Source organism: Erinaceus europaeus, chromosome 4 (assembly GCF_950295315.1).
Source record: "Erinaceus europaeus chromosome 4, mEriEur2.1, whole genome shotgun sequence".
NCBI lineage: Eukaryota > Metazoa > Chordata > Mammalia > Eulipotyphla > Erinaceidae > Erinaceus > Erinaceus europaeus.
In genome coordinates, this window is record NC_080165.1 from 60,066,080 (window position 1) to 60,092,275 (window position 26,196).

General features: G+C 48.5%; 1 protein-coding gene across 1 annotated transcript in view; it reads left to right on the forward strand.

Moving 5' to 3' along the window:
* RAB44 (RAB44, member RAS oncogene family) overlaps positions 1–26,004 on the forward strand; it is a 52,744-nt gene extending 26,740 nt beyond the window's left edge. The window contains exons 3-14 of the mRNA XM_007517836.3: positions 2,360–2,471; positions 3,339–3,510; positions 5,415–5,561; positions 6,132–6,222; positions 6,504–6,599; positions 9,458–9,645; positions 10,120–11,537; positions 17,000–17,081; positions 20,742–20,856; positions 22,375–22,476; positions 23,891–23,967; positions 25,229–26,004. Of these exons, the coding sequence (XP_007517898.2) occupies positions 2,360–2,471; positions 3,339–3,510; positions 5,415–5,561; positions 6,132–6,222; positions 6,504–6,599; positions 9,458–9,645; positions 10,120–11,537; positions 17,000–17,081; positions 20,742–20,856; positions 22,375–22,476; positions 23,891–23,967; positions 25,229–25,319 (2,691 nt within the window). The 3' untranslated portion in view covers positions 25,320–26,004. The remainder of the gene's footprint in view (positions 1–2,359; positions 2,472–3,338; positions 3,511–5,414; positions 5,562–6,131; positions 6,223–6,503; positions 6,600–9,457; positions 9,646–10,119; positions 11,538–16,999; positions 17,082–20,741; positions 20,857–22,374; positions 22,477–23,890; positions 23,968–25,228) is intronic.
* Positions 26,005–26,196: the final 192 nt, after the last annotated feature.

The following is a 26,196-nucleotide window of genomic DNA, read 5'->3' on the forward strand; positions in this document are numbered from 1 at the left end:
AGGTAAGTGTCAGTAAATCTCATGTTTTTATTTGCTTGCCTGTTGCTTGTTTAATGACTTACTTGTTTTTATGAGAAAGAGAGATTATAGGACTACATAGCTGTGGTTTATGGTGGTGCAGGGACTGAATCTGGAACCTCTGAGGGTCCAGGCATATAAATCCAACTCTTCAAAACATTGAACTATCCTCCCAACACAAGCACACACCAAAATAAAATTTTAAAAAAGTAAGGGGCCGCTGAAGGAGTTCACTAAGATAGTGTGCAGCTTTGCCATATGCATGCCACAAATTCAAGCCTTTCCCCCACTGCACTGAAGGGAGCTTTGGTGCTGTGGTCTCTTTCACTCTATCTGCTTCATTGTCTCTATCTTAAAAAAAAATACAATCATATCCCTCAGGAAAATATAAACTTAATCCATACTGACTGAAGGTTTAACTCATTAATTACTGAAAAGTATTCTGAATGCATGAAAGGAAAATTTAAAAAGCTAAGTAATAATAATAAAAAAAGCTAAATAATTTTAGAAAGGAATGCTAGAATCAGATTGCTGAGTTCGATTTTTAAAAACTGGCTAATGGCGGAGTTAGATAGAAAAATGGTTATGCAAAGAGACTCTCATGCTTGAGGCTCCAAAGTCCCAGGTTCAATCCCCCGCACCACCATAAACCAGAGCTGAGCAGTGCTCTGGTAAAAAAAAAAAAAAAAAAAAAAAAGTTCAAAGCTGGTTAATGTCCAACAGGCCATAACTCCTTTGGGGTTATTCTTTCCATCAGATGAAAATTATTTACATCTCCTCTGGACAAAACCTACAAGTTAGCATATGACTCCGCTTAGCTGGTGACCTTTACTCGGTCCCATGAGCTGAGTTAAGGACATTCCTATAGTTGGGAGCCGCTTGGGTGGCCTCTGGTCCTGTAGAATACTGAGAAGACATGCCTTCCACTTTCTGAACTTAATTTTCAGTTCCAGATAATCTTTGAACACTGACAAAAACACATTCTGGGACATAGAAGTGGCTATCCTTTATGAGGCCTTAAGGGGAATGGGGCTCAGGACAGCTAAATTGTGATGTCTGAAGTGGAGACAGGGCACAGGAAGGGAGATTCAAGGTTCTACTGGGAGCATGTTTTGGGTGGTGTCTGGGGCCCAGAGGGGCTGACTTGGGTCAGGAAGTGGGAAGAACTCTAAAACTGGGCTGAGAGCAAGTGGAATGACTGAAGATAAATGCCTCCCCCCCACCTTTTATACATTTATTTATTTCTTAAAATATTTTTAATTTATTAGAGACAGAGATTAATAGGGAAGGGGAGATAGAGAGGGAGAGAGACAGAGAGAAATACCTGCAGCACTGCTTTACCACTTGTAAAGCTTCCCCCCTTCAGGTGGGGACAAGGGGCTTGAACCCAGGTCCTTGTGCATTATAACATATGCACTCACCCAAACGTACCACCACCCAGCTGTGAGATTTATTTATTTTTGAGGAACCGAGAACCAGAGCATCACCAGAGCACATGTGATACCAGGGATCAAACTCAAGATTTCATGCTTGACAATTTAATGCTTTATTCACTGTGCCACCTCCCAGGCCATAAATTCATTTTTTAAAAAAGAAGAATTTATTTATTTATTCATGAGAAAGTTAGGAGGAGAGAAAGAACCAGACATCACTCTGGCACACGTGCTGCCAGGGATTGAACTCGGGACCTCATGGTTGAGAATCCAATGCTTTATCCACTGCGCCGCCTCCCAGACCACCAAACACCTTCATTTGTTTGTTTGCCACCAGGATTTTCACTGGGGCTCAGTACCTGCACAACAGATCCACAGCTCCTTGTGGCTGTTCTCTTTCTTTTTTTCTTTTTTAAAGTTTTCTTTTGTTGTTGTTGTTGTAGTTGTCATTGTTGTTGTTATTGATGTCGTTGTTAGATAGGACAGAGAGAAATGGAGAGAGGAGGGGAAGACAGAGAGGGGGAGAGAAAGATAGACACCTGCAGACCTGCTTCACCGCCTATGAAGCAACTCCCCTGCAGGTGGGGAGCCGGGGGCTAGAACTGGGATCCTTGAGTGGGTCCTTGCACTGAGCACCACGTGCGCTTAACCTGCTGTGCTACCGCCCGACTCCCTGGCTGTTCTCTTTCTTTCTATCTTGCTTTCACTCTACTTTTTGACAGGACAGAGAGAAATTGAGAAGGGAGGGGGGAGGAAGATAGAGAGGAAGAGAAACAGAGAGATACCTGTAGCATTGCCTCACCACTTGTGTAGCTTCCCCCCTGATGGTGGAGAGCCTTCCCTTTTTGAGGGTGGCCCAGAGCCTTGTCCAGCATGGTCAGAACTCAACTTCCCCCCCTTCCTTGCAGGTGGCCAAGTTCAGCTTCCTAGGCAATGATGAAGCACCTGAGATGCTCTTTGACTGGGTGGACTTGAAGCGGAAGGGACACCTCTCCCTGGAAGAATTCAGCTCTGGGCTTAGTATGTTTCTTCTGGAAGGGTGTCTGGGTCTTGTCGCACAGCCAGGAAGCCCATGCAGTATGCCCAGCAAAAACCAGGCTGGAATGACAGGAAGGGCGAAGGTGACAGCTTGTCAGTCAGAGGGCTGTCCCAACCCCCACCCAGAACATTTGGGGTCAGGTGTGGGCTAGAGGGCACAAGCCTTGGTGGCAGAGCCAATGAGTGAGGTGTAAAGCTGGGCCTTGGGATGATAGTCTAGGACATCTGTTCACTTCACCCCCAAGTCAGTGCAGTTTATGGGCCAGGGGATTCCCCTGAGAACCCCTTGCTATAGGGACCCCCCAATATTAATTTCTGAGGCCTCCCCTGTCTTCACTCCAATATAGGCATCCTTGCACTAAATGGTACACACCCTTCATTTTTGAGTTCACAGGTCTGTTCTGCCAGAGGAAGTCTGAGTCTGGCTAGGTCTAGGGAATTCCTGGCCCCAGGGAGAATAGAGAGTGGTAGTTAGAGGTGGAGGCTCCCCACCTGGCAGGGTTTCTTTCAACACCAAGTTCTTAAGACCAAAGAAGCTGGAGAGAGCAAGGTAGGCCCCAGATCTTCTGGACAAGGTTAAGCAAGGAATGGACCATGTAGTGTCCTTGCTGAGACCCTCCTACAAAGTATGATGTTTCCTTCTTAACTGTCCACAGAGCATTCAGAGTTTTCAGATCTACCAAGTCTCTCAAAGTCTGGGCAACTGTAGACAGGGAGGTCAGGAATCTGCATTCGTAGGTTGGAGTCTTATTTAATGTGACTGACACAGACAGAATCAGGTCCCTGAAGACTGAAACAGGGGCAGGTAGGGGGACAATCCCACTCATTCTTTTCCCTTCTTCCCCACAGAGACTATCTTTGGCTCCAGTTCAAGCAGCCACAGGCTCCGAAGGAGGCCACTGTCCTCTAAGCGAGGCTCCACAGTTGCCACCTTCCCGGGGCTGGAGGAGGTGGACGCCCAGGAAAAGGAGGCATTCTCGGCCTTTGTGGCACAGCTGGGGACTGGCCACCCACTCCCTGAGTGAGACCTGCACCATATGGGTTGGGGGTGTGGGCACTGCAGGCATGGGGAGAGGGCTCCTGTGTACATGGTCCAAGGTAGGACTGCCCCGACTGCCCTCACATGACACCTCCCTCCCCCTTTCACCTGTCCTGCCTTGGGCTGGCCACTTTCAGCTGTGTGACCACGCTTCAGTGCCCCCAGTGTCATTACTGGGACTCCGTGCCTACATGATTTTCCACTCCCAGAGGACTTTTTACTTTTATATTTTCTCAGATAGGGGATGAGAGACAGAGGGGTAGAGAAAAAGATGAGAGAGGATAGGTTGGAGAAATAATTCACTAGGATAGTGCACTGCTTTGCTGTGTGTGCAACCCCAAGCCTGGCTCTTACTGCACTGAAGGAAGCTTAGATGCTGTGGTCTTTTTCACTCTCTAAAATACAATGATGACGATGGTGATGGTGAATGGTGATGATGATGGAAAGAGAGTGACAGGACTAAAAGGAGAGACACCGTGGCCCACTCCACCACTCTTGAAGCTCCCCTCACGCAGGTACTCCAGTTTGCTAGCCGGGGGCTCGGTTTGGATCTTCATACACAGTAGGTGTGCCCTCCACCAGGTGAGCTCTCTCCTGCCCCTACTGGATAGGATAGAAAGAAATTGAGAGAGGAGAAAGCAATAGAGACGGAGAGAGACAGACACCTGCAGACTTGCTTCACTGCTTGTGAAGCATCCCCACTGCATGTGGGGAGTAGGGGCTCAAACCCTGGTCTTTGTGCTTAGTACTAAATGTGTTGCCACTGCCCAACCCCCAGGGACTCACATTCTTTAAAATGCTAGATTTCCTAACAAGGCCTTTTCTAAACTTTTGGGCACCCCAAGGGAGCACTTTAAGGCATGGAGGTGTTCTGCAGTGGGTAGGCTTGGAGACAGGAGGGCATTTCCTCCCTACTGCCTCAGACTCTGGTCTCAAGGGGTTCATGTAAGTCCCCAGATGCCTTGCTGACATTCCGTCCCCACTGGATCTGTTAGTGGCAGCAAGGGAATCTCCTGCTCACCTGGTTTGGTCTCCATCCCCACTGGTTCTGTGAGATGGAGCCAGGGTGGAGCCTGGCTGGTGGGGCAGGTTGGGTGAGGAATCAGCTGGCGGGGCAGGTGTGGTGGGGAGCCATTCACCCACTTGGCAGCCTGACTTGGGCTCAGCCCTTTGGCATCTATCTTCACAACTTAATTAAACCCATGTGAAAGCAGCATTTATGAAGTGCCTACCATGTGCCAGGCCCCAAGCCAGTGCCTTCTTGGGGTGTGTCTCTCATTCTCCAGAGACCTTGCTGAACAAGCATTAGTCTCCCTGTTTTATTATCATGTTTAAATTTGTAAATATTTTTATTATATTTCTTTATTAAATAGAGATAGCCAGAAATTTAGAGGGTAGAGGGAGATAGAGATAGAGACACCTACAGCACAGCTTCACCACTCTCAAAGCTTTCCCCCTGCAAGTGGGGACAGGGGGCTTGAACCTGGGTCTTTGCACACTCTAACATATGTGCTCAACCAGGTGTGCCACCACCCAGACCCTCCTGTTTTACAAATAAGCTCAGAGAGGGCATGGGACTTGTCAAAGCTTACACAGTTACAGAGTAGGAGAGAGAACAAACAGATGGGAGCCCTGAGCCATCAGACTCTCCCACCTTACAAATAATCACCAAACCACAGGCAGACAAAAAGTTCTAATGACTCAAGAAAGGAGAGAACACATCTGGGGAAGCTTCTGGGAGGAGGTGGCATTCACACTTGTAAAGTGTGAATAGTTTTTTCTGGCTCAGGAGCTGTTAAAATCCAGGCATGGGCTCCTCTACTTCCTGGCTCTACTTCTGGTTTGATTGCTGCCTCTCATTACCCCGCCCCCCCTCGGGCCCCCAGGCAGTCTGAGGTCTTGCAGATATGGGGGAAGCTTCGGCAGGAGGAGCCCCAGCTGGCAGGAGACCTGGAGGGCTTCATGGCCAAGGTGACTGGCCACCTGCAGGATGCTCAAGCCGACAAGGAGGTTCTCGAACTGACCCTGAAGAAGTAAGTGAAGGCCCAGGCTGGGGTGGGAGTCCAGCATGTGTGTGCTCTTTACATTTTAGTCCAATCTGAGCTGAGTCCCAGCAGTCCCAGAAGAACAAAGGCTGGGGACCCACAACAGACTTGGGAGGTCAGGAAGCCCACAGGGGAGGACTGGTAACCTGAGTGGAAGTGGGGGGTGGTGACCGTGCCGGGGGCAAGGCCAATGTGGCAGCCCCCTCCAAGGGCTCCACTCACACAGACTTCGATCACCACCTGTGGTGGCCCTGTGGTTGGCATGGGCACAGCCCTGCCAAGGGGTCTGAGTCGTGGTAGCAGGCAGAGGCAGAGGGAAGTGGGAACAAAGTGATAGGGCAGTAGGGACCATGTGACAGGTCAGGGAAACCAGTCCTGGTGATGGAATCACAGGAACCAAGGTCAAGGGCATTGGGTCAGAAACTGTTATTTGGTGGCTGACTTCAGGGTGACAGCACTGTGACTGAGGTGAGCACTGGGTGGGCTCCAGCCAGGGCCCTCTCAATCCTACTGGCAGAAGGTGACTGGCTGCCTGGTGTCCCACCTCTCATATTCCAGGCGGGACTCTGACCACCACCACAAAGTCCAGCAGCTCTACGAGGAGATGGAGCAGCAGATCCACCAGGAGAAGCAGCACCTGCAGGCTGAGGTGGGGTTCCCCAGGCCCATCCACATCCCCCTCCCCCTTAGGCCTGTTTTGCCCCTAGCCCAGGACTCCCCTCTGACTCCACAGTAAGGCCAGTGGCTGATCTATGGGGGGCAATAGAGGCTTCCTTGATAGGGGGGAGCAGGGCCTTGTGGACCCTTACTGCCACCTTCCAGGGGGGAGGCCTTCACTGGGGCTTATGGGCGCTGCACCCCTGCTCAGGTGGAGGTGCACTATGGGGAGGGTCAACTCCCATAGTGAGCTGAGGCTCTTCTGCTCCTCAGAGTGACTCCCGGAGCCTGGCCCTAAATGCCCAGATGCAAGAGGTCCTGGAGGCCAAGGAGCAGGAGGTGCAGCAGCTGGCAGAAGGCCAGAGGGAGGTGAGTGACAGACTTCCAAGGGACCCATTTACTGGGGAGTCACAGCCTCAGATACCCACCTCCTTGCATCTACTGCAGGTGTTCTCTGACCCCAGTAGGCAGGGCAGTGCAAAAACACTCAGGGAATCTTGGGCCTGCCCTTCCTTCCTTCCTTCCTTCCTTCCTTCCTTCCTTCCTTCCTTCCTTCCTTCGTTCCTACCTTCCTTTCTTCCTTCCTTCTTTCTTTTCTTTCTTTCTTTCTTTCTTTCTTTCTTTCTTTCTTTCTTTCTTTCTTTCTTTCTTTTTTTTTCCTCCAGGGTTATTGCTGGGCTCGGTACCTGCACCATGAATCCACCGCTCCTGGAGGCCATTTTTTCCCCCTTTTGTTGCCCTTGTTGTTGTAGCCTCATTGTGGTTATTATTACCATTGTTGATGTTGTTCGTTGTTGGATAGGACAGAGAAAAATGGAGAGAGGAGGGCAAGACAGAGAGGGGGAGAGAAAGACAAACACATGCAGACCTGCTTCACCGCCTGTGAAGCAACTCCCCTGCAGGTGGGGAGCCGGGGGCTCGAACCGTGATTCTTATGCCGGTCCTTGCGCTTTGTGCCACATGTGCTTAACCCACTGCGTCACCACCTGACCCCCTCTTTCTTTCTTTCTTTCTTTCTTTCTTTCTTTCTTTCTTTCTTTCTTTCTTTCTTTCTTTCTATCCTTCTTCCTTCCTTTCTTTCTCTCTCTTTCTCTTTCTCTTTTTCTTTTCTTTTTTTATTTTTCCTTATTTTTATTGGTTTATTTGATAGAGACAGTCAAATATCAAGAGGAGAGGGGGAGACAGAGAGATACCTGCAGCCCTGCACCTTCACCACTTGCAAAGCTTTCTCCCTGCAGGTGGGGACTGGGGGCTCGAACCTGAGTCCATGCTCATTATAACATGTGCACTCAGCCAGGTGCACCACCACCCAGCCTCTTGGGCCCTTTTCTGAGATGAGGCCAAATAGTTTTCAGTGGGAGCACTGAGGCACAAGCCAGAAAGTGCAGGTTCAAATCAAATCCCTGGTCTTCTGGTGAAGAGTCACGCAAACCTATGGAAGCATTTGGCTTATCTTGTCCTCTGTTTCTTCACCTGTAAAGTGGGAATGGCCATGCCTAGTACATCTCCCATGCTGACTGTGTCAAGTAAGATCAGAAAAAGAAAAACACCAGGCACATACAGGATCTCAGCACTGGAGAGGCTGGGTGTCAAGGTGGTGGTACATGCTCACCTCATTTGACTGCTGCATGAACCAGGGCAGGTTTTAAACACGTCTGAACTTTGGTTTCTGCACGGGGAAATGGAGGCCAGAACTCCTGTCTTAGCAGGCTGCTGCAGTGATTCGAGGTATTAAGTGGGAGGGCCTGGGAGGGGAGGGATGGGAAAACAGTAGGTGCTTAGTTTTTTTTTTATTATTTGTTTATTGAATAAAGACAGAGAGAGAGAACAAGAGGTAATGGGGAGCTAGAGAGGAAGAGATAGAGAGAGACCTGCAGCACTATTTCACCATTTGCAAGGCATCCTCCTTGCAGGTGGGGACTGGGGGCTTGAACCTGGGTCCTTATGCATGTGCTCAACAGGTGTGCCACTGCCCCCCCCCCAGTGCACTGTATTACAGTATTGACTGTTTCTGAAGTCACCTTTTGCCCCAACACCTCAGGCCTTGCTGGTCATTTCCAATTGTCACATGGATAAGTCTCTTGAAGTGAGTTCCTGCCCCACTCTGTCTTCCTTACTTCCCAAACCACCACCTTAGGAAAACCACCAAACACAGCCAGTATCCCTCTAGCACTGGGCCAGGTTCCCAGAGCCTTCCCCATCACTGTCATGGCTGCCCCTGTCATCCAGTCCCAGCCTCCATCCCTCAAAGGCTAATTTCCCAGGTGTTTCTGTGGCACCTGTGGAAATGGAAGGAGACCCCCTTCTACCATAGGAAGTTGTGGGGTTTCCACAAAAAGATACCCCACATTGTTCTGTTTCCTATGGATGAAAAGCTTCTTCCTTCTCAGGTCATACATTCCTTTACCCAACAACTTGTGATGCACCTACTGTGTGTCAAGCACTGATGTAGGCCCTGAGGAACATGATAAACCCCCCTGATAAAAGGAACATGATAAAATGGAGTTGCTGCTTAGTCGAGGGGTACTGATAATGCATCAGAGAGACAGCATAGTGATCATGCATATGACTTTCATGCCCAAGATACTGAGGTCCCAGGTTCAGTCCCTGGCACCACCGCAAGCCAGAGCTGATCAGTGCTCTATTAAGGGGGAGGAATGAGAGGGAAAGAAAATATTATAAGCAAGCAAAATCTGTAGCACATTAAATAGTGAAAGTATTGTGGAGAATAAGGCACAGCAGGGCAAGAGGGACAGAGGATGCGGTGGGTGAAACATTTTGATAAGGAAAGCCTCTTGGAGGTGATGACATGGGAACCAAGATTGGAAGGAGATGAAGGCTGAGGGAACAGCCAGTGCAAAGACCCTGAGGTGAGTGCGCACCCTCAATGTTCAAGAAATAGCCAGGCCTTGTGAGGCCTTTGTCTCCTGCTCCCCAAGGTCAGGCAACTTCCATTCCACTCTGATCCATGTGACTTGCAGGAGGGCCAGGAACTCCCTGGCCACCCGATGGATCTCAGGCAGCAAGCAGTTTCTGCAGGACTCCGAAGTGTGCATGTTCCTCACATAGTCTGCTCCCTGCCCTAAAACTGCAGCCTCTTGCCCAGGCTGGAGGTGATGGAGCCTCGAGTTCATGCCCACAATGACCCTGACAGGCTGCCCTGTGCCCTGGAGGCTAGCTGTGCTCCCCACACTCACCCTGCCCACCCCCCATCTGCCTCCCCACAGTTGGAAGCCCAGCTGCACTCCCTCAACAACACACACCAGGAGGCTCAGTCAGAGAACCAGCAGCTTCGTGAAGCTGAGCGCCACTTGGTTGGGCAGCTGGAGGAGGCACAGGGGCAGCTGCGGATGACCAGGAGGAAGCTGCACACCGCCAAGGGCCGAGTGTCCTGGCAGGTAGAAGAGAAACCCAGGCAAGTGACTATCACCCCTGAGCTGGAGTGGAGCTTCCTGGAGAAAGGCAGGGGGGCTGAGTTCTCTGAGGCCCCGCCCAGGATGTGGGTCATAGCCTCTGACCTTAAGCCCCACAACAACCCTGCCAGGTCCATTTCTCAGATGAGGAAACTGGGGCACAGAGAGCGAGGGTGGGGGTGGGGAAAGCTTATGTCCAAGATCTAATTACAGCTCAGGGGCCATGGGACGGGCCAGAACAATCAAGACAGGCTATCAGGAGGAAGTGAAGCTTCACATAGACCTGGAAGGATAAGAAGGGTTGGATGAGTGGGCAAGTCAGAAAGCACATGGCAGGTGGAGAGGATTGTCTGAACGCCAATGACAGGCAGGGAGGGCTGGCAGTGGGAGGTGTGTGATTGATGGTGAGGGGTACAGGTGAGGCTGATGTGCCCCTCTCTGCTGCTCCCCTGACTAGCTTCCCCCATCCTTCTCAGTGTCCTCAGAGCAGGTGAGAAGGCTCTGGACCCTCAGGCAGTATCCCCTGTGGAGCATCCCCTGCCTGGACTGTTTGGGGACACTGACGACTGGGATCAGCTCCTGAGCAGATTCAGCAGCCTTTCGGACAGAGCCTTGCAGATCTCTTGGAGTCCGCCCCCAAGCCCCAGGAGCCCCTCTGGCCAGCAGACACCCCGAGTGGTCAGGCAGATCTCCATCTCTAAGCCACGTGCTGTGCTATTCCATGGGGAACCTCCCTCAGAGCCAGATGGAGTTCCCCAGAGCCCCCCTGGGGTGCCTTCCCAGGCCAAGAAAGAGGAAGGAGGTGACCTAGAGTGGCAGGACACCCATCCAGAGCAGCCTGTTGAGTCTCCCAGCATAGAACCCCAGGAGGAGTCAGAGGCTGACTCTGAAACCCATTTCTGCTGGGAGCTCCCAGGGGCCCCAACCCATATGCCAGGGAGCCTGGAGGCAGATTCACATCAGGTGCTCATTCCCTTGGAAGGTGGACCCCCTCCTCTCATAAACTCTCCTCCTCCCCAGCCACCGGCTGGACCCAGTGGAGAGTTCCAGGCCTCATGCATAGATGACAAGGGCCCCTGGCCTGGGCCTGTCCCACCCAAACCACCCAGGCAGAGAGAGGTCTTGCATCAGGACCTGCACATAGCTGGTTCTGAATGGGGTCTGGGGTCCCCAGAAGCTAGAATGATCACACTAGGTCTGGCAGAGGGATCAGAGCAGGGTAAGCCTGACCCCCATGTGCAGGAGGGCCTCTTGGGGGGGCTCAGAGAAGCTCATGGCCAGATCTTCAGGCCAGAGGGGCTGCCCACCATGCCCCACCAGGGTCTAGAAGAAGTGCCCAGGGCTAAGGAGAGCACAGGGCTGGGTTTGAGAGAGCGGAAGCTCGTTTTAGAGGCCTTTGAAGCTCAAGGCCTAAAATCTGGGCACTCAGATCTTCCCCAGCAAGATTCTCCACCTGTTCTCTTCCCTTCTGACATACCATGGACTGGGACTGAAGCAGAAGCTCCTGCTCATGGGAAAACATCATCTTCCAGGAGCTCTGTCCCCAAGGGGGCTCAGTCTGAAGGTACAGAGGGGCCCCAAGAGCCCACACACACCCTCCCCACCATGGCTGAGCTGGAAGCCCAACTCGGGCTCTCAGCCACAACTGCTCATTCAAGAGAACAGGGCCCCCCTCAATCTAAGGAAGCAGAGGACAGATCTGAGGACACAGGAGTATACCCCAGGATGGCTGAACTGACTCCAGCTTCAGGGGGCCTCTCAGCCAGTGAGCCCGTGGTCAACCCTGATTACATCTTCCATGTCATCTTCCTGGGAGATTCAAATGTGGGCAAGACATCCTTCCTGCACCTGCTGCACCAGAACGCCTTTGCTACTGGGCTGACAGCCACTGTAGGTAAGGGCCCACCTGAGGGAGGTGGCAAGGGAGGGACGGGAAGCCCAGGGGCCACCACTCACAAGCCTGAGCAGGCCCGGTGCAAGCAAGGCCTCAAGAAATGACAGGTTCTTCCCTGGCTGTGGGCCCAGCATCTGACATTATTTTATATGGGCATAATCTCCCTATTTTACTAATCATCTCTAATTACAGGTAATTTGCTTTTTCTGCATTGATCTGATTAACTTATGTGCCACAGCAACAAAGCACCCCGCAATTTAGGTGTCAGGGCTGTTTGATGATGAAAGCGAGAAGTTTCCACCCACGTGGCCAGCAGTCAGGCCACTGTGGGGTCCACGCAGGCGGGTTCTGCTCATGACTAGCGTCAGGCCAGTGAGCCACACTCTGGCAGGAAGCTGCCTGGTCAAGTCAGAAATTGTATACAGGAGGCATTTGTAGAGGGTGCAAAGTTAGGAGCACAGGTCCTAGATCTGTTACTCACTAATGGTATGCATGCACAGAGGTTAACCCCGTAGAGTATAAAAGAGGCAGCAACAGTTTTGACTTCCTACAGTGACTGTAAATATTACCTGAGTTGATAAATGTCAGGGTCAGGCCAGTGAACACTTGGATAGTGCACTGCTTTGCTATGTGCATAACGCGGGTTCCAGCCTGACCCCCACTGCATTGGAGGAAGCTTCAGTGCTGTGGTCTCTCCCTCTCTTACCTACTTATATTTACATTCTTACTCCTATTCCTATTGTTAATTTGCCACCAGGGTTATCCCTGGGGCTCAGTGACTATACAATGGAGCCATTGATCCTGGTAGCCATTTTTTTCTCTTTCTTTTATTCAATAGGACAGAGAGAAATTGAGAGGAGAGAGGGAGGTAGAGTGGGAGAGAGAGAGAGAGAGAGACACCTACATCACTGCTTCACTACTCATGAAACATCCCCCCTGAAAATGGGGAGCTTAGGCTTGAACCTGGGCCCTCACATATGGCGATGTGTAAGCTCCATTGGGTGTACTACTTCTCAGCCCTTCTCTCTCTCTCTCTCTCTAATAAATGAAAATAAACAAAGCAATAATATCTGGCATGTTATAAGTGATCTGTAATTTTTAGGTTTTTAATTGTCATTTAAAAGAAACAGGTGATACTATCTAGTTCAGTGACTCCCACATATGAAATGCTTAAACATACTGAGACATGGGGCCATTTGAACATGGCACAGAGCCAGAAAGAAGCAGGCATGTGAAGATGAAGGGGAGAGCTCCTTAGAGGCAAAGAGGGAGTTCTCTGACTTGTGTCAGCTAGGCTGCAAACTGGCTGGAGGCCAGGTTCAGACTGGTAGGCAAATAACATTTCTTTTGCAAGAGAAACCTCAGGGCCAGCTCTTGAAATATTCTTTGCCTAATAGTTCTTACTAGGGGAACCAGTTTTTTTGTTCTTTTTTAAAGCCAGTGTCACCTGCAGGAGGGAATCCAATAGTGAGGCAATATTACAGGGATGTCCCTCTTAATCTCTCCCTTTCTATCTTCCCCTTCCTCTCAATTCCTCTCTGTCTCTATAAAAAAGAGAGGAGAAAGGAAAGAAGGAAGGAAAGGAAAGGAAAGAAAAAGGGGAAAATGGCCATGTGTGTATTAGTCATGTAGTCATGTAGGCACTGAGCCCCATTGATAACCCTGGTAGCAATTACAAAAAAAAAAAAAAAAAAAGCAGTATTCTTGGGAAGGAGGAGCCCAGAGCAGGCCTGCCCCAATGCTGGCATGAGTCACAGCACCAAGGTCACCATTATTTCATTATTTTACATCCTAATTTACTGGGTACTGACCACCTGCAATGACCCAGGCAGCTAATGTACAAGTCTTAGCCCTTACAAGAATTACCCCTATAGTTAAGCCTTATTTATCTAGTAATAATGAAATGTTTTATTATCTAATTAATAATCAATAACAATCATTTACTCTTTATTAGTGACCATTATTTGTTTCATTGACTTTTATTGAGTTCTTCACCAGACAGCATTTAATTTATTGAATATTTGTGTATGATAAGAAGGTAGCTCAAAATTCAGTCAGGAAAGCACAGCTTGCAAAATTGCAAAAAGACAGGGCATGCCAGGAGTACCTGGGACCCAAGCAGGTGATCCACACCTGGAGAGCCCCAGCTTCAGTTTGACACCTCCTGGTGACTATCATCCACTGACTTTCTATCACTGGGGGTGGGGGCAGATTCTGACTTTCTACTGCTGAACAATTTCCCCCCTCCATTCCACCTTCCCTTCTTTCCCACCCCCCTTCACTGAGGAGATAAGAACCTGCCTGTATTTCAGAGCAGAGCTGGTGGGAGGCTAGACCAGAGTGAACTGGGTTCAACCTGTGTGCTTTTACAAGGCTTTTTCCACATCTATCCCCATTTTATAGGTGAAGGAAATAGAGAGTGGAAGAACAGATTACCTTTTAATTCCCTAGCTGGGCCCCAAAGTTCACACTCAAGGTTACCTGCCTTCAAAGCACATATCCCACACACAAGTTTTGCCCTCTCTGGGGATTAGCATTGGCAGAGGTCTCCCTGGCCTGCTCATGGGAAGTAGCAGATTCCAGGAGAAAGGTGGAAATTCTGTTCCTACCAGGTGATGTGGTTAAGTTATAACATGTTTGGGGAGAGTGTGGAGACCCAGGAATAAGCTAAGGAGGGGGTGACAGGGATGTAGGAAAGTGGGAGTAAGAGGGAGATGCATCTTCGATGCAGGGAACAATTGCCAGGGTTCAATAGTTGACGAACAGGAGTTTAAGTAGGGGCTGGGTGTGATCTCTGGAGGTTGGATTAGATCACCTCAGAAGTTTCATAGACCCTGGACTTTCTGAAACCTTTAGAAAAAAGAGGTGACTGCCACAGATAAACTTTTGCTTCACCATTTTGCTTAGGTGAAGCCTACTAAGGCTGGCTGTGCCCAGCTTCCTGTGGAGGGTGGGGTAGGAGGTTGGGGGAGTATGTTTTAAGTTACCACTAGGGGGAAGCAGCAATCACTTATAAGGGTCACCTCAGGAAACCTTGGGGGAGTCAGGTTTTTTGGTTTTTTTTCTTCAGGGTTATTGCTGGGGCTCTGTGCCTGCACTACAAATCCACTGCTCTTGGTGGCCTTTTTTCTTTTTTCCATTGGATAGGACAGAGAGAAACTGAGAAGTGGGAGGGAAGACAGATAGACATCTGCAGACCTGTTTTACCACTTGTGAAGTGGCCCCCTTGCAGGTGGGGAGCTGGAGGCTCAAAACCAGTATCCTTGTGTGGGCCTTGTACTTTGTACTATGTGTAACACGATGCATCATCATCCAGCCCCTGACCTGGGGAAGTTCTACCAGCTCAGGCTAATATTAAGAAGGCTTTTTTCCCAGAGCCTATTTGGGGCCTTCAGTGGGCTGTACAATCTCAGGGCTCCATTAGGAGAGGCAACAGGAATGAGGACAACGAACCCCTTCTCCATCACACCCCACCCTGCTTGGTTTCCTTAGGAAGGAAGATTGGCGGGAAGATGCATACCAAACTTCCCTTAGGGATTTCACTATTATACAATATTTCCTGGGATAGAAATGGCCAGCAACTGTGAGCCTAGGGAAGGATAGAACCACGGATTTGGAGGATTTGGGGTCCAGGGAGATGAGAATTAGTGGTGATAATGAAAATCACTACATCTTAAGGCCAGAGAGATAGCTCACCAGATAGGGTGTCTACATTGCCACACCTATGTCCCAGGTCCAAGCCCTGGTACTGTATGGGCAGTGCTGTGGCACCAGGGGAAGTCTCAGTGCTGGTATCTCTCCCTCAGAAGCATCTCTTCTATGAATGGAGAAAGAGTGGCCATAGCAGTGAAACTGCATTTTGGGGGCTAGGTGATGATACGCTCAGAAGAATGTACACCTTACCATGCTCAAGGAATGGGGTTCAAGTCCCTGCTCCCCACCTGAAGGGGGGAAGCTTTGTCCAAATGCTACTCAAAGTCTCTGATGCAGGGACAACAAAGACTCGAGTCCGGTCTTTTGAGAAGCCTGGTGTGACTTAACACTGACCTACAGTCTGAAGATGGACTGTCTGTGATGCAACACTGACCATGGGTCTCTTGTCTTTTCTTAGAACATATGTCAAAGGAGCTCCAAAACAGTTTAAATTAACAAAAAGTAGAATGGCTTAAGAGAACAAATGGTATTTAAGGGGAACAAATAGAGTAGAAAAAAATCTGCATAAGGCAGCACCATTGTCTTCTGAGGTTCCCTTTTCTTTAAAAAAATTATTTATAAAAAAGAAACGCTGACAGAAGCCATAGGATAAGAGGGGTACAACTCCACACAATTCCCACCACCAGAGCTCTTATCCCATCCCCTCCCCTGATAGCTTTCCTATTCTTTATCCCTCTGGGAGTATACTTTGTTTTTAAATTATCTCTTAAGTAGCAGCCTTAAGGGAAGCTCAGCACATTTTTTGGCTACAATGTCAGCAAGTCAAGTATCCCCTCATTCACAATAGGTATCAACTTGGCTGTGCCCTGGAGATTTGGCTCCATAGACACCTACCAATGTTTGAGAAGCTGCAGATCTCTGCCGGCCATGCAGAATAATTAGGCCTTGGGTTATATAAGCCTGTGGCAAATACAAGCCTAGCATGCTGCGATATCTTCCTTGGAATATTTCCCTACAAAGCTTCACAAGCAGTACTGCAAGTGTCTCTATTTCTGTCCCTCTCTATCTTCCCCATCCTTCTCAATTTCTCTCTCTATATAAAAAGTAAAATAAAAGCCACCTGTGGATAAGTGTTAAAATAAAATTTAAAAGTGAGCATGCAAGACCCTGGTTACACACACCCACAAAGAGAAAGGAAAAGAAAATTAATGTATCTCAAGTAACCCTAGACCTTGGACATAATACTCTCAACCACCTTGCAACCGTGGTCTTTCTTAAATTACCAGCTTACTAATGTGGGAGTGAGGCTCAGAGAGGTGCAGTGACTTCCCCAGAGTCACACAGCTAGTACAGCACACAGCAGAGGGTGGATAGCCTAGTGGTGACTCTTTACCCCTTTTATGTTTCCTGTCTATGTGGCTGTCTATGTGAAGAGAGGAGATACATATAATAAATAGCTGGGGCTTTTAAAAAGGAGTACTCTAGAAACAATATAATAAAACAAAGTTTCCTGAGTGGCCTGCTGTGTGATAGGAAGGCAGATGTGTTCGAAGCAGTGAAACAATGCCTGGAACTTGCTCTGAGTGTCAGTGCTGGTGTGCAGTGGAAGCTATGTGTCCATGGGCTGGGTGATCTGGGAAAGCTTCTTGGAGGAGGTGGGCCTTTGAGTATGAAGGGAATTTGCTGCTCAGCCAGAAGGTTCCCAACCAGCCAGGGCTGGTGGTGAAAGGCAACACACCTAGGCAGGCCTTAAACAAGTCTGGGAAGGTAACCCAGAAGTAGGACTCACCCCCTTCTGTGTGTCCTAGGGATTGATTTTCGTGTTAAAAACCTGCTGGTGGACGGCAAGTGCTTTGTGCTGCAGCTCTGGGACACCGCTGGCCAGGAGAGGTAATGGTGCCGGGTAGATTAGTGACACTGGAGTGGAGAGGGCTCGAGGGGAGCCCCAACCTTGAGGAGTCCTGAGCAGGCAGGAGGACAACATGTGCAAAAACTGCACTTCCCAGGCAGTCAGGGGATGGAGAAGGGAGTCAAGTCCAAGTGGGAGAAGTTGGGGCCAGCAGACTCAGAGCCTCCACCCACCCCCAGGTGGTCAAGGCCATCCTAAGGTGGTTGCAAGGGGAACACTACTCAATTGCCTGTCCAGTACATGCTGGCCTCCTACTGCCCACTTCTCAGTGTGATCCAAACTCAATGGCACCTCTCCTCCTCCTCCTCCCCTTTTTCCTTCTCCTTCTTTTAAAGTTTCTTTTTAAAATTATCCTTATTTACTTATTTAGAAAGAGACAGCCAGAAATCAAGAGGGCAGGGGGTGATAGAGAGGGAGAGAAACAGACAGACATCTGCAGCCCTGCTTCACCACTTGTGAAGCTTTCCCCCTGCAGGTGGGGACCGGGGGCTCAAACCCAGGTCCCTGTGCACTGTAACTTGTGCTCAACCAGGTACGCCACCACCTGTACCCTTTTTTAAGTTTCTTTATTGAGGGATTAATGGTTTACAGTCGAAGGTAAAATACAATAAGCGCAAAATGCAGTGCAAGAATCCCAGTTCAAGCCTCTGGCTCGCCACCTGCGGGGGGGGGGGGGGTCGTCAATTCATGACTGGTGAAGCAGGTCTGCAGGTATCTATCTTTCTCTCCCCCTCTCAGCTTCCTACCCTCTCTCTATTTCTCTCTGTCCTACCCAACAGCAATGACATCAATAACAACAATAATAACAACCACAACAATGATAAAACAGCAAGGGCAACAAAGGGGGAAAAATGGCCTCCAAGAGCAGTGGATTTGTGGTGTAGGTACTGAGCTCCAGCAATAACTCTGGAGGCAAAAAAAAAAAAAGTACAATAGTTTGTACATATGTAACATTTCCCAGTTGTTGTTTTTTTTTCTCTTTTTGCCTCCAGAGTTATCACTGCTCCTGGAGGCCCTTTTTTTCCCATTTTTGTTGCCCTTGTTGTTACTGCTGTTGTTGGATAAGACAGAGAGGGGGAGAGACAGACCTACTTCACTGCTTGTGAGGTGGCCTTCCTGCAGGTGGGGAACTGGGGGCTCAAACTGGGATCCTTATGTCGGTCCTTGTGCTTCACACCATGTGTGCTTAACCCACTGCACTACTGCCTGTCCCCTTCCCCCTGGTTTCCCACATAAAAATTAAACTCCCACTAGGTCTTCCTCTGACATCGTGTTCCAGGGCCTGAACCCTTCTCCCTCCACCCCACAGTCTTTTACTTTGGTGCAATATACCAACTCCAGTCCAAGTCCTGCTTTGGTGTTTTCCCTTCGGATCTTGTTTTTCAACTTCTGTCTGTGAGTGAGATCATCCCATATTCATCCTTCTGTTTCTGACTTATCTCACTTATCTCATTCATCCAAGATGAGCTGAAGAAAATGAATCCACCATTTTAAACAGCTGAGTAGTATTCCATTGTGTATATAGACCACAACTTTCTCAGCCACTCATCTGTTGTTGGACACCTGGGTTTGGCTATACAAATTGTGCTGCCATGAACATAGGTATACACAGATCTTTTCGGATGGGTGTGTTTAGTTCCTTAGGATATATCCCTGGGAGAAGAATTGCAGGATCATAGGGAAGATCCTCTTCTAGCCTTTTGAGAGTTCTCCAGACTGCTTCTACAAGGGGTTGGACTAATTTACATTCCCACCAGCAGGGCAGGGGCATCTCTTCTTTGGCCCAGCTGTCCACTTACAAAAAATTCACTCTGCTGATAAAACTCACACAAGACTCTCATCACAAAGGGACTAAGGGTTGGTGAGATAGCTCACCTGGGTAGTGTACCTGCTTTGTTATGCACAGGACCTAGGTTCTAGCCCTGTTCGTAGGTCCCTACCACACTGGAGGAAATTTTGGTGCTGTGCTGTCTTTCCCTGTATCTCTCTAACTCTGTCTTAGTAGCTGAGAAGAACGTCAGCCTAGAGCAGAAAAGCCCTGGCAACAACAACAAGAATAATCAACAAAAGGATCAAGAGTGTACATAGCAACATTGTTTATATTGTGACACAGTGGAAACGACCTAAATGCCATCAATAATGGACCGTCTCAATAAGTCAGGTTAAATTAGACATAAACAAATGTAACTAGAATAAATTCACATGGTAGATGCTTATGAAGTCAGGTCTGCTGAAATAGCTCACTTGGATAGTGTGCTGCTTTGCTATGTGTAAACCCAGGTTTAAGCCCAGCTCCCATTGCACTGAAGGATGCTTTAGTGCTGTGTTTTCTTTATTAAAGAATTATTACTTTTTAATATTTACATATTTATTTATTCCCTTTTTGTTTTATCATTGTAGTTATTATTGTTGTTGTCGATGTCGTCGTTGTTGGATAGAACAGAGAGAAATGGTGAGAGAAGGGGAAGACAGAGAGGGGGAGAGAAAGATAGATACCTGCAGACCTGCTTCACCGCCTGTGAAGCGACTCCCCTGCAGGTGGGGAGCCAGGGGCTCAAACTGGGATCCTTATGCAGGTCCTTGCACTTTGTGCCACCTGCTGTGTTTTCTCTCTCTCTCTCTCTCTCTTTGTGTCTCTATCTGAGGGAAAAAAAGAGAATGTTATGAAGTCAGAAGTAAAGACTGTAGGCCCTTCTTGTATACCAATAGAGAAACAGCTCAAAGACTTTATTTTATTTTATTTTATTTTAGGATAGAAGCAGAAAGAAATTGAGAGAGGAAAGGGAAGGGTGAGGGAGAGGGAGAGAGGGAGGGGGAGAGACAGACAGAGAGAGAGAGACACAGAGAGAGAGAGAACACTACTACTTGTGAAACTCTCCCTTTGCAGGTGGGGACTAGGGGCTTAAACCTGGGTTCTTACACATAGTAACATGTGCACTGAACTGGGCATGCCACCATCTGGCCCCCAAGACATTTTATTAACTGTAAAAATAAAGAATACTATTAGTGAGTACTGTGTATTTACTGTTTAATTGTGTTAAACAGGGGAGAAAGGAGCCTATGAGTATATATGTGTATATATGCACATATGAATATGCACAAATATCTTAGGAAAATATTTAAGAAACAGATAACCAGGAGTTGGGAGGTAGTGCAGCGGGTTAAGCACATGTGGCGTGAAGTGCAAGGACTGGCATAAGGATCCCGGTTCTAGCCCCCGGCTCCCCACCTGCAGGAGTGTTACTTCACAAGTGGTGAAGCAGGTCTGCAGGTGTCTATCTTTCTCTCCCCCTCTGTCTCCCCTCATCTCTCCATTTCTCTCTGTCCTATCCAACAACGAAGACATTACAATAACAATAATAGCTACAACAATAAAACAATAAGGGCAACAAAAGGGACTATATATATATGAAACAGATAACCCTGCTTGCTTCTGGGGAAGGGCAGGGAGGAAGGTGGTGGCAGAGGGAGATGAAGTGAGAGACTGGTGGCTCTTGAAATCTGAGTCAGGAGACCAGTTAACTGCTCCATAGCCAGGCACAGCAGTCAGGAACGTATGCATACTCTCTGGGAAACTCTCAGAAGCAGAAGGGCCTGGGGCAAGCCCACTGGGCCTGGCCTCACACAGACTCTTTGGCCAGGTACCACAGCATGAGCCGGCAGCTGCTCCGCAAGGCCGATGGTGTGGTGCTCATGTATGATGTCACCTCACAGGAGAGCTTCATCCACGTGCGTTACTGGCTGGAATGCCTCCAGGTAAGCTGAGCGTGGCAGGGGTGGGGCCTGAGTTTTTGGTGTCTCCAGGGATCTTGTGTCCTTCCTCCTCACCTCTTTGCTTCGGTGATTCCAAATAACACCTTATAGGTGACACTGACAGCATGTGGCTGGATGCAGTACACAGAACTACAACCATACAGTACAGCCTCCAAAAAGAACCACTTTCTTTATCCTGTCACCATGCTTCCTACCCACAGCAGCTCAAAGTTCTGTCATGTTGTTTTGGTTTTTTTTTCTTTTTCCACCAGGGTTATTACTGAGCTTGATGCTTGCACAATCACTACTCCCAACCACAGCCCTTCCCTACTTTGGCAGCTATTTTTCTCTTTTCTTTCTTTCTTTTGCCTTTTTCATAAAGACAAAGAAAAACTAAGAGGGAAGGGGGAGATAGAGAGAGAGAGAGGAAAAGAGACACCTGCAGCACTGCTTCATTTCTGAGTCTTCCCCCCTGCAGGTGGGGAATGGAGGCTTGAACCTATGTCCTTGGGCTTGGTAATGTGTGTATTCTACCAGGTGTGCCACTGCCCAGCCTCCCGTCATGTCTTCTTAACCCCTGGGGATAATGTAATTCTAACTTCACTCTAGTGATCACCCCTCTGTCCACACATTTCTAGTTCTTTTTATTTATTTATTTATTTATTTATTTATTTTTATTGGGGAATTAATGTTTTACATTCAACAGTAAGTACAATAGTTTGTACATGCATAACATTCCCCAGTTTCCCATATAACAATACAACCCCCACTAGGTCCTCTGAATCCATTTCTAGTTCTTTCCCTCACACAGTTAGTCAATACACAAATCTGAAAATCTACAGTGTGAACTAACACAGCAAAGGGATGTGGCAAAAGATGTCCTCTTTCTAAAAGCTTCTAGTCTAATTACACAAATTCCAAAGAAGCAAGATAAGATTATGTATGAAGGCACTGGGTGTGAAGGTCTGGCAGAACCCAGGTTTGATCCTGATAACCCCACTCCAGCTTTGTGACCTTAGAAAAATGTCTTAACCTTTCTGAACTTGAATTTCCCACCTTCCTTCACAGAGGCCTTGTAAGAATTAGCTGATATAACTGCTCCCACCCCTTCACCTGGTATATAGCAAACCAGAAACTATGCTTTTTTACTACCACCCATGCAGCAATTAGGAAGTGAGTCAAAGCAGCCTGTGGATCAAACCTGGGGTTGTTGAGCAGAGGCAGGAAGACAGAGGTGGCACAGAAGCAAATCCAGAAGGCTTTCTGAGGGTGGTACCTTGGAGGTTGACCTTGAATGTGACAAGTTTGCAGTTGGAGAAGGAAGGCAGAACTGCTGCAGATGGAGGAGTATGTGTCAAGACCAGGGGGTGCAGAGCGAGTGTGACAGGGAAAGACTGGTGTGTGTAGGGGGTAGTAGACGCACGGTCACCTTCCTGGAGGGGCAGGGTCAAGTCCACCCAGGGCCTAGCTGGGAGCAGGCTCTCAGGCCTGTGGCTGAGCAGGGTTGTGCTCTGTGTGCAGGACTCAGGGTCTGATGGGGTGGTCATCCTGCTCCTGGGAAACAAGATGGACTGTGAAGAGGAACGGCAGGTGCCTACTGAGACTGGACAGCAGCTGGCCCAGGTGAGTACCTGGAGGTCAGCCCCTAACCCCCCCTCCCAACTGCAGGGGAGTTAATCAGTTACCCTCAGCCCATGCAGCCAGGCAATCCCCAGAACCCACCCCTGCCTTGCCCAGCCAGGGACCAAGCAGCCAGAGCAGACAGTAGTCTGGTCATCTCTGCCTCTCACCTACCTCAGCCTCAGACCCAAACTTGAGGCCGAAAGGGAGGAAATGACATTGCACTTCAACACTGAATTAGCAAATTCCTACGCCATGCCCCAACCTACAGCCACACAATAGTCTCCTGAGCCTAAAGATTTTAAGAGCATCACTTAAAATTCCCAACCAACTAAATCTTTACATTCTCTCCAGTCTCTAACAAACATAGTATACCTTCTAATTTATTCTTTTCTTCTTCACCAGAGCACTGCTCAGTGGCTTATGGTGCTGAAGCAGTGAACTTGGAATCTTTTGTGTCTCAGGCATGAAACTTTTTTGCATAATCATTATGCTGTCTCCTCAACCTTTATTCTGTTTTAAGACTCAAATTCTTCCCTGGGAAGATGGCATCAAAAACTTCACCAGTGACTATGGCCACTATTTATTTATAAACAAAAATTGACTATGTTTCAGAAAACCTGGAAAACAATAAGGGGAAAAAGAATAACTTCTCATTTCACCTCAGACAGCCCCCTCATGATATTTCCATATTTTATTTACTTCCTGTTTCTCCTTACTTCTTATGAATGTGAGGTCATTATTGTGGCACCTGATTGGTGGAAAATTTTTTTTTCTCCTGAAAGTAGTGGCGCATAGTTATTCCTCCTCCTACAGTTTAGCCTAAGCAAGAATCAGAAACAATAACCCCAAAGAGAATAGCATAATGGATCCCTGAGCATAATGCGTGATCAAGCGTTAATATGAGGATGGTCTTTGCAGCATTAGTTGTAAGAACAAATGTGGCAGCAGCTGGTGATTAATTGTGGTAGAGCAGAGGACAGGCTAGTGTTGGCCATTAAAAGTTCCATCCTGGAATAATATTTAAGGGTGTGGAGGAAATGTTTTCAGTCTAATGTGAAGTGAGAAAAAAAAAAAAGTTGCGTATCTGGGGAAAGGTGAGGTGGAACCATATGGTTGTTGATATTAGCCTCTTTGGAGCTCATAAAATAGTACTTCTGGATGGTCTGAGTAGTATAACCACACTGAGCCCATTTCTCCCCAAACCCAGCAAAAGGAATCATTTAAAAATATCTCCGAAGACATTTCTCCAAGTGGAAGCCTAAGGCTTCCCAGCACCACTCTGAAGGTTTAGGCCTGTTACCACGGGCCTGGAAAGCACCAGTCAGGGGTCTGTGGGGGTGGCCAGGCCTTTATTGGAGGAAAAGTCAGAGGATTACGGGCCTGTCAGTCATCACTCCTGTTGTCTGGCCTGCAGGAACTGGGCATCTCCTTTGCAGAGTGCAGCGCAGCCCTGGGTCACAACATCCTGGAGCCCCTTGTGGGCATGGCCCGGTAAGTGCTGACCACCTTTCTTTCCAGAGAGAACCTCTGTGCAAACTTGAACCACTCTGGGGAGAGAGGGCCCATTCTGGGAGTGCCAGCAAAATCACAGCCCCAGGGAAGGAGAGAGCACAGTCCTGATTCCAGATGCCTGGAAATGACCTGCATGGTCTCTACTGCCATCTCCCTGTTTTCTACACCCACAGGGCGCGTGCACACACACGCACACGCACACGCACGCGTGCGCACACGCGCGTGCGCAAAAGGCCCTCCCTGACCATTTCCCCTCCTGCTGCTACTTTGATCACAATTCTCCAATGTCCTTCAAAGCCCTTCTCAACAGACATGAGCATGTGTCTGTGTCTGTTTCTGGGTTGCTGGGAATATGGAGTCAGGTCTGTGCTGCCTACCCCTGGCCCCAAAGCAGGGACCTGGCACATCCTAGGGTCTGGGTAATGATGAATGAATGAATGAATGAATGAATGAATGAATGAATGAATGAATGAGGAGCAATGCAGTACTGGCATTAGACCATGTGAGCTCTGAAGCCCTGCTCTGAGCCCTGAGGAAACTAGAGAAGTTTGTCAACCTGCAGATCTGAGCTTGCTGTTGCCCCCTTGGGGAATCCCTTTACATTAGGATTCAAGCCCAGCTTTCTGAATGTAGCTTCCAGACCCACCAAGCCCTGGCCTGCCGCTGCCCCCAGTGCTTCTTCCCTGCCATTTCATTCTTAGTCTCCTTGGTTTAGCACAGTGACCAGTACACAGTAAATAGATTGTGAGTCAATAAATGAATGAGTGAATGAATGGGCTTCTCTTATTCTCTTGGCCCTGAGCCTTTCTTGGTTTCTGCACAAAATGCACCCCATCTTTCTGCCAGGGACCACCACCTATTGCTCTGTCAGTTGTCATGTTGCTGCCTTCACCCCTCAGTATCCCAGGCCTGGTGTGAAGACCCTCTGTGTGCTTCCCCATTCAAGACCCTGATCAGCCCTTCTCCACCACCCTCATTACTCAGGGCAGGGACGGACACACTGGATTCTTGGCCACACTCAAGAGTGCCCAGTGCAGTGCCTGCCACACAGCAGGCTGTTGAGGATGTCAGAAGAGAAATGACCCCATTTTTCTGGTGCTGTGTAGAATGCAGGGCAGATACAGAGTGACTATGAAGATGGAATCTAGGGGTACAGTCCCTCAGACTCCCCCATCACTTCCCCTTGCCTGTGGCTTCTGGGAAGTGAGAAGGAAACTAATGTCTGGATGTCACTATGCAGGTCACTCAAGCGACAGGAAGACCGCCTGAAGGGCTCCCTGGTGGAGGTGGTCCCTGAGAGGCCTCTGAAAAAAGCTGGTTGCTGTTCCTGACCAGCCAGCCTGGCCAGGAAAGGGTGGCCTCCCTTTGGGTTGGCTGCCCCTCAACTCCCATTACACTTGCTTGGACTCCATGATGACAGAGAAGGCCAGCTTGGAAGAGCAGGAACACCTCCTTGGAGTTGGGACTTGGAATCCAGGGCCAGAGCTGCATTAACTCTGCCCTTTGCATTCGGGGCTGCTAAGTATATAAGGCTGGAGAGTGGAGTGGGGATGAAAGCTAAAATTTTTAAAGGAAGAGAAAGTTGGGACATGAGAGATAGCTCATGGCGTAGGGTGCCTGCATTGCAATGTTCACAGCCCAGGTTCAAGCCCCAGTACTACAAGGGAGATGCTATGGCAAGAAGCTTCCATGCTGTGGTGTTTCCCTCTCTCTCTAACCCTTCACCATATGTCTATCTATCTGAATGGATGAAGAAGAGTGACCCAGAGTGGTGAAACTGATTTCAACCAAAGATTTAATTTCACCAAAAGAAAGGGAAAAGGTTTCTGAAGATAACTGAAGAAAAATACACAATATTGACTACATGTCTCTGGGCGGTAAAGTTATAGGGTGAATGTGTATGAGTATTATTTTCCTTTTCTACATATTTGTATGTTCAGATCTTCTATAATGAGTACATTCGAGTATTCTGTATACAAACAGCAATAAAAAATAAATGGTGAGGGGAAGGAAAGAAACTTTTAAAGAAGCTAGCTTTGATGATGACTACTGACAGATTGAATCTGTCAATTACAAAGCACTTACATTTGTTTGCATGTTTTTTTTAGTATTTACCCATCCATCAACATGAGACAGAGGAGAAAGAGAATCAAAGCAACATTCAGGCACACATGATGCTGGGGATCGAAGTCAGAGCTTCATGTTTTC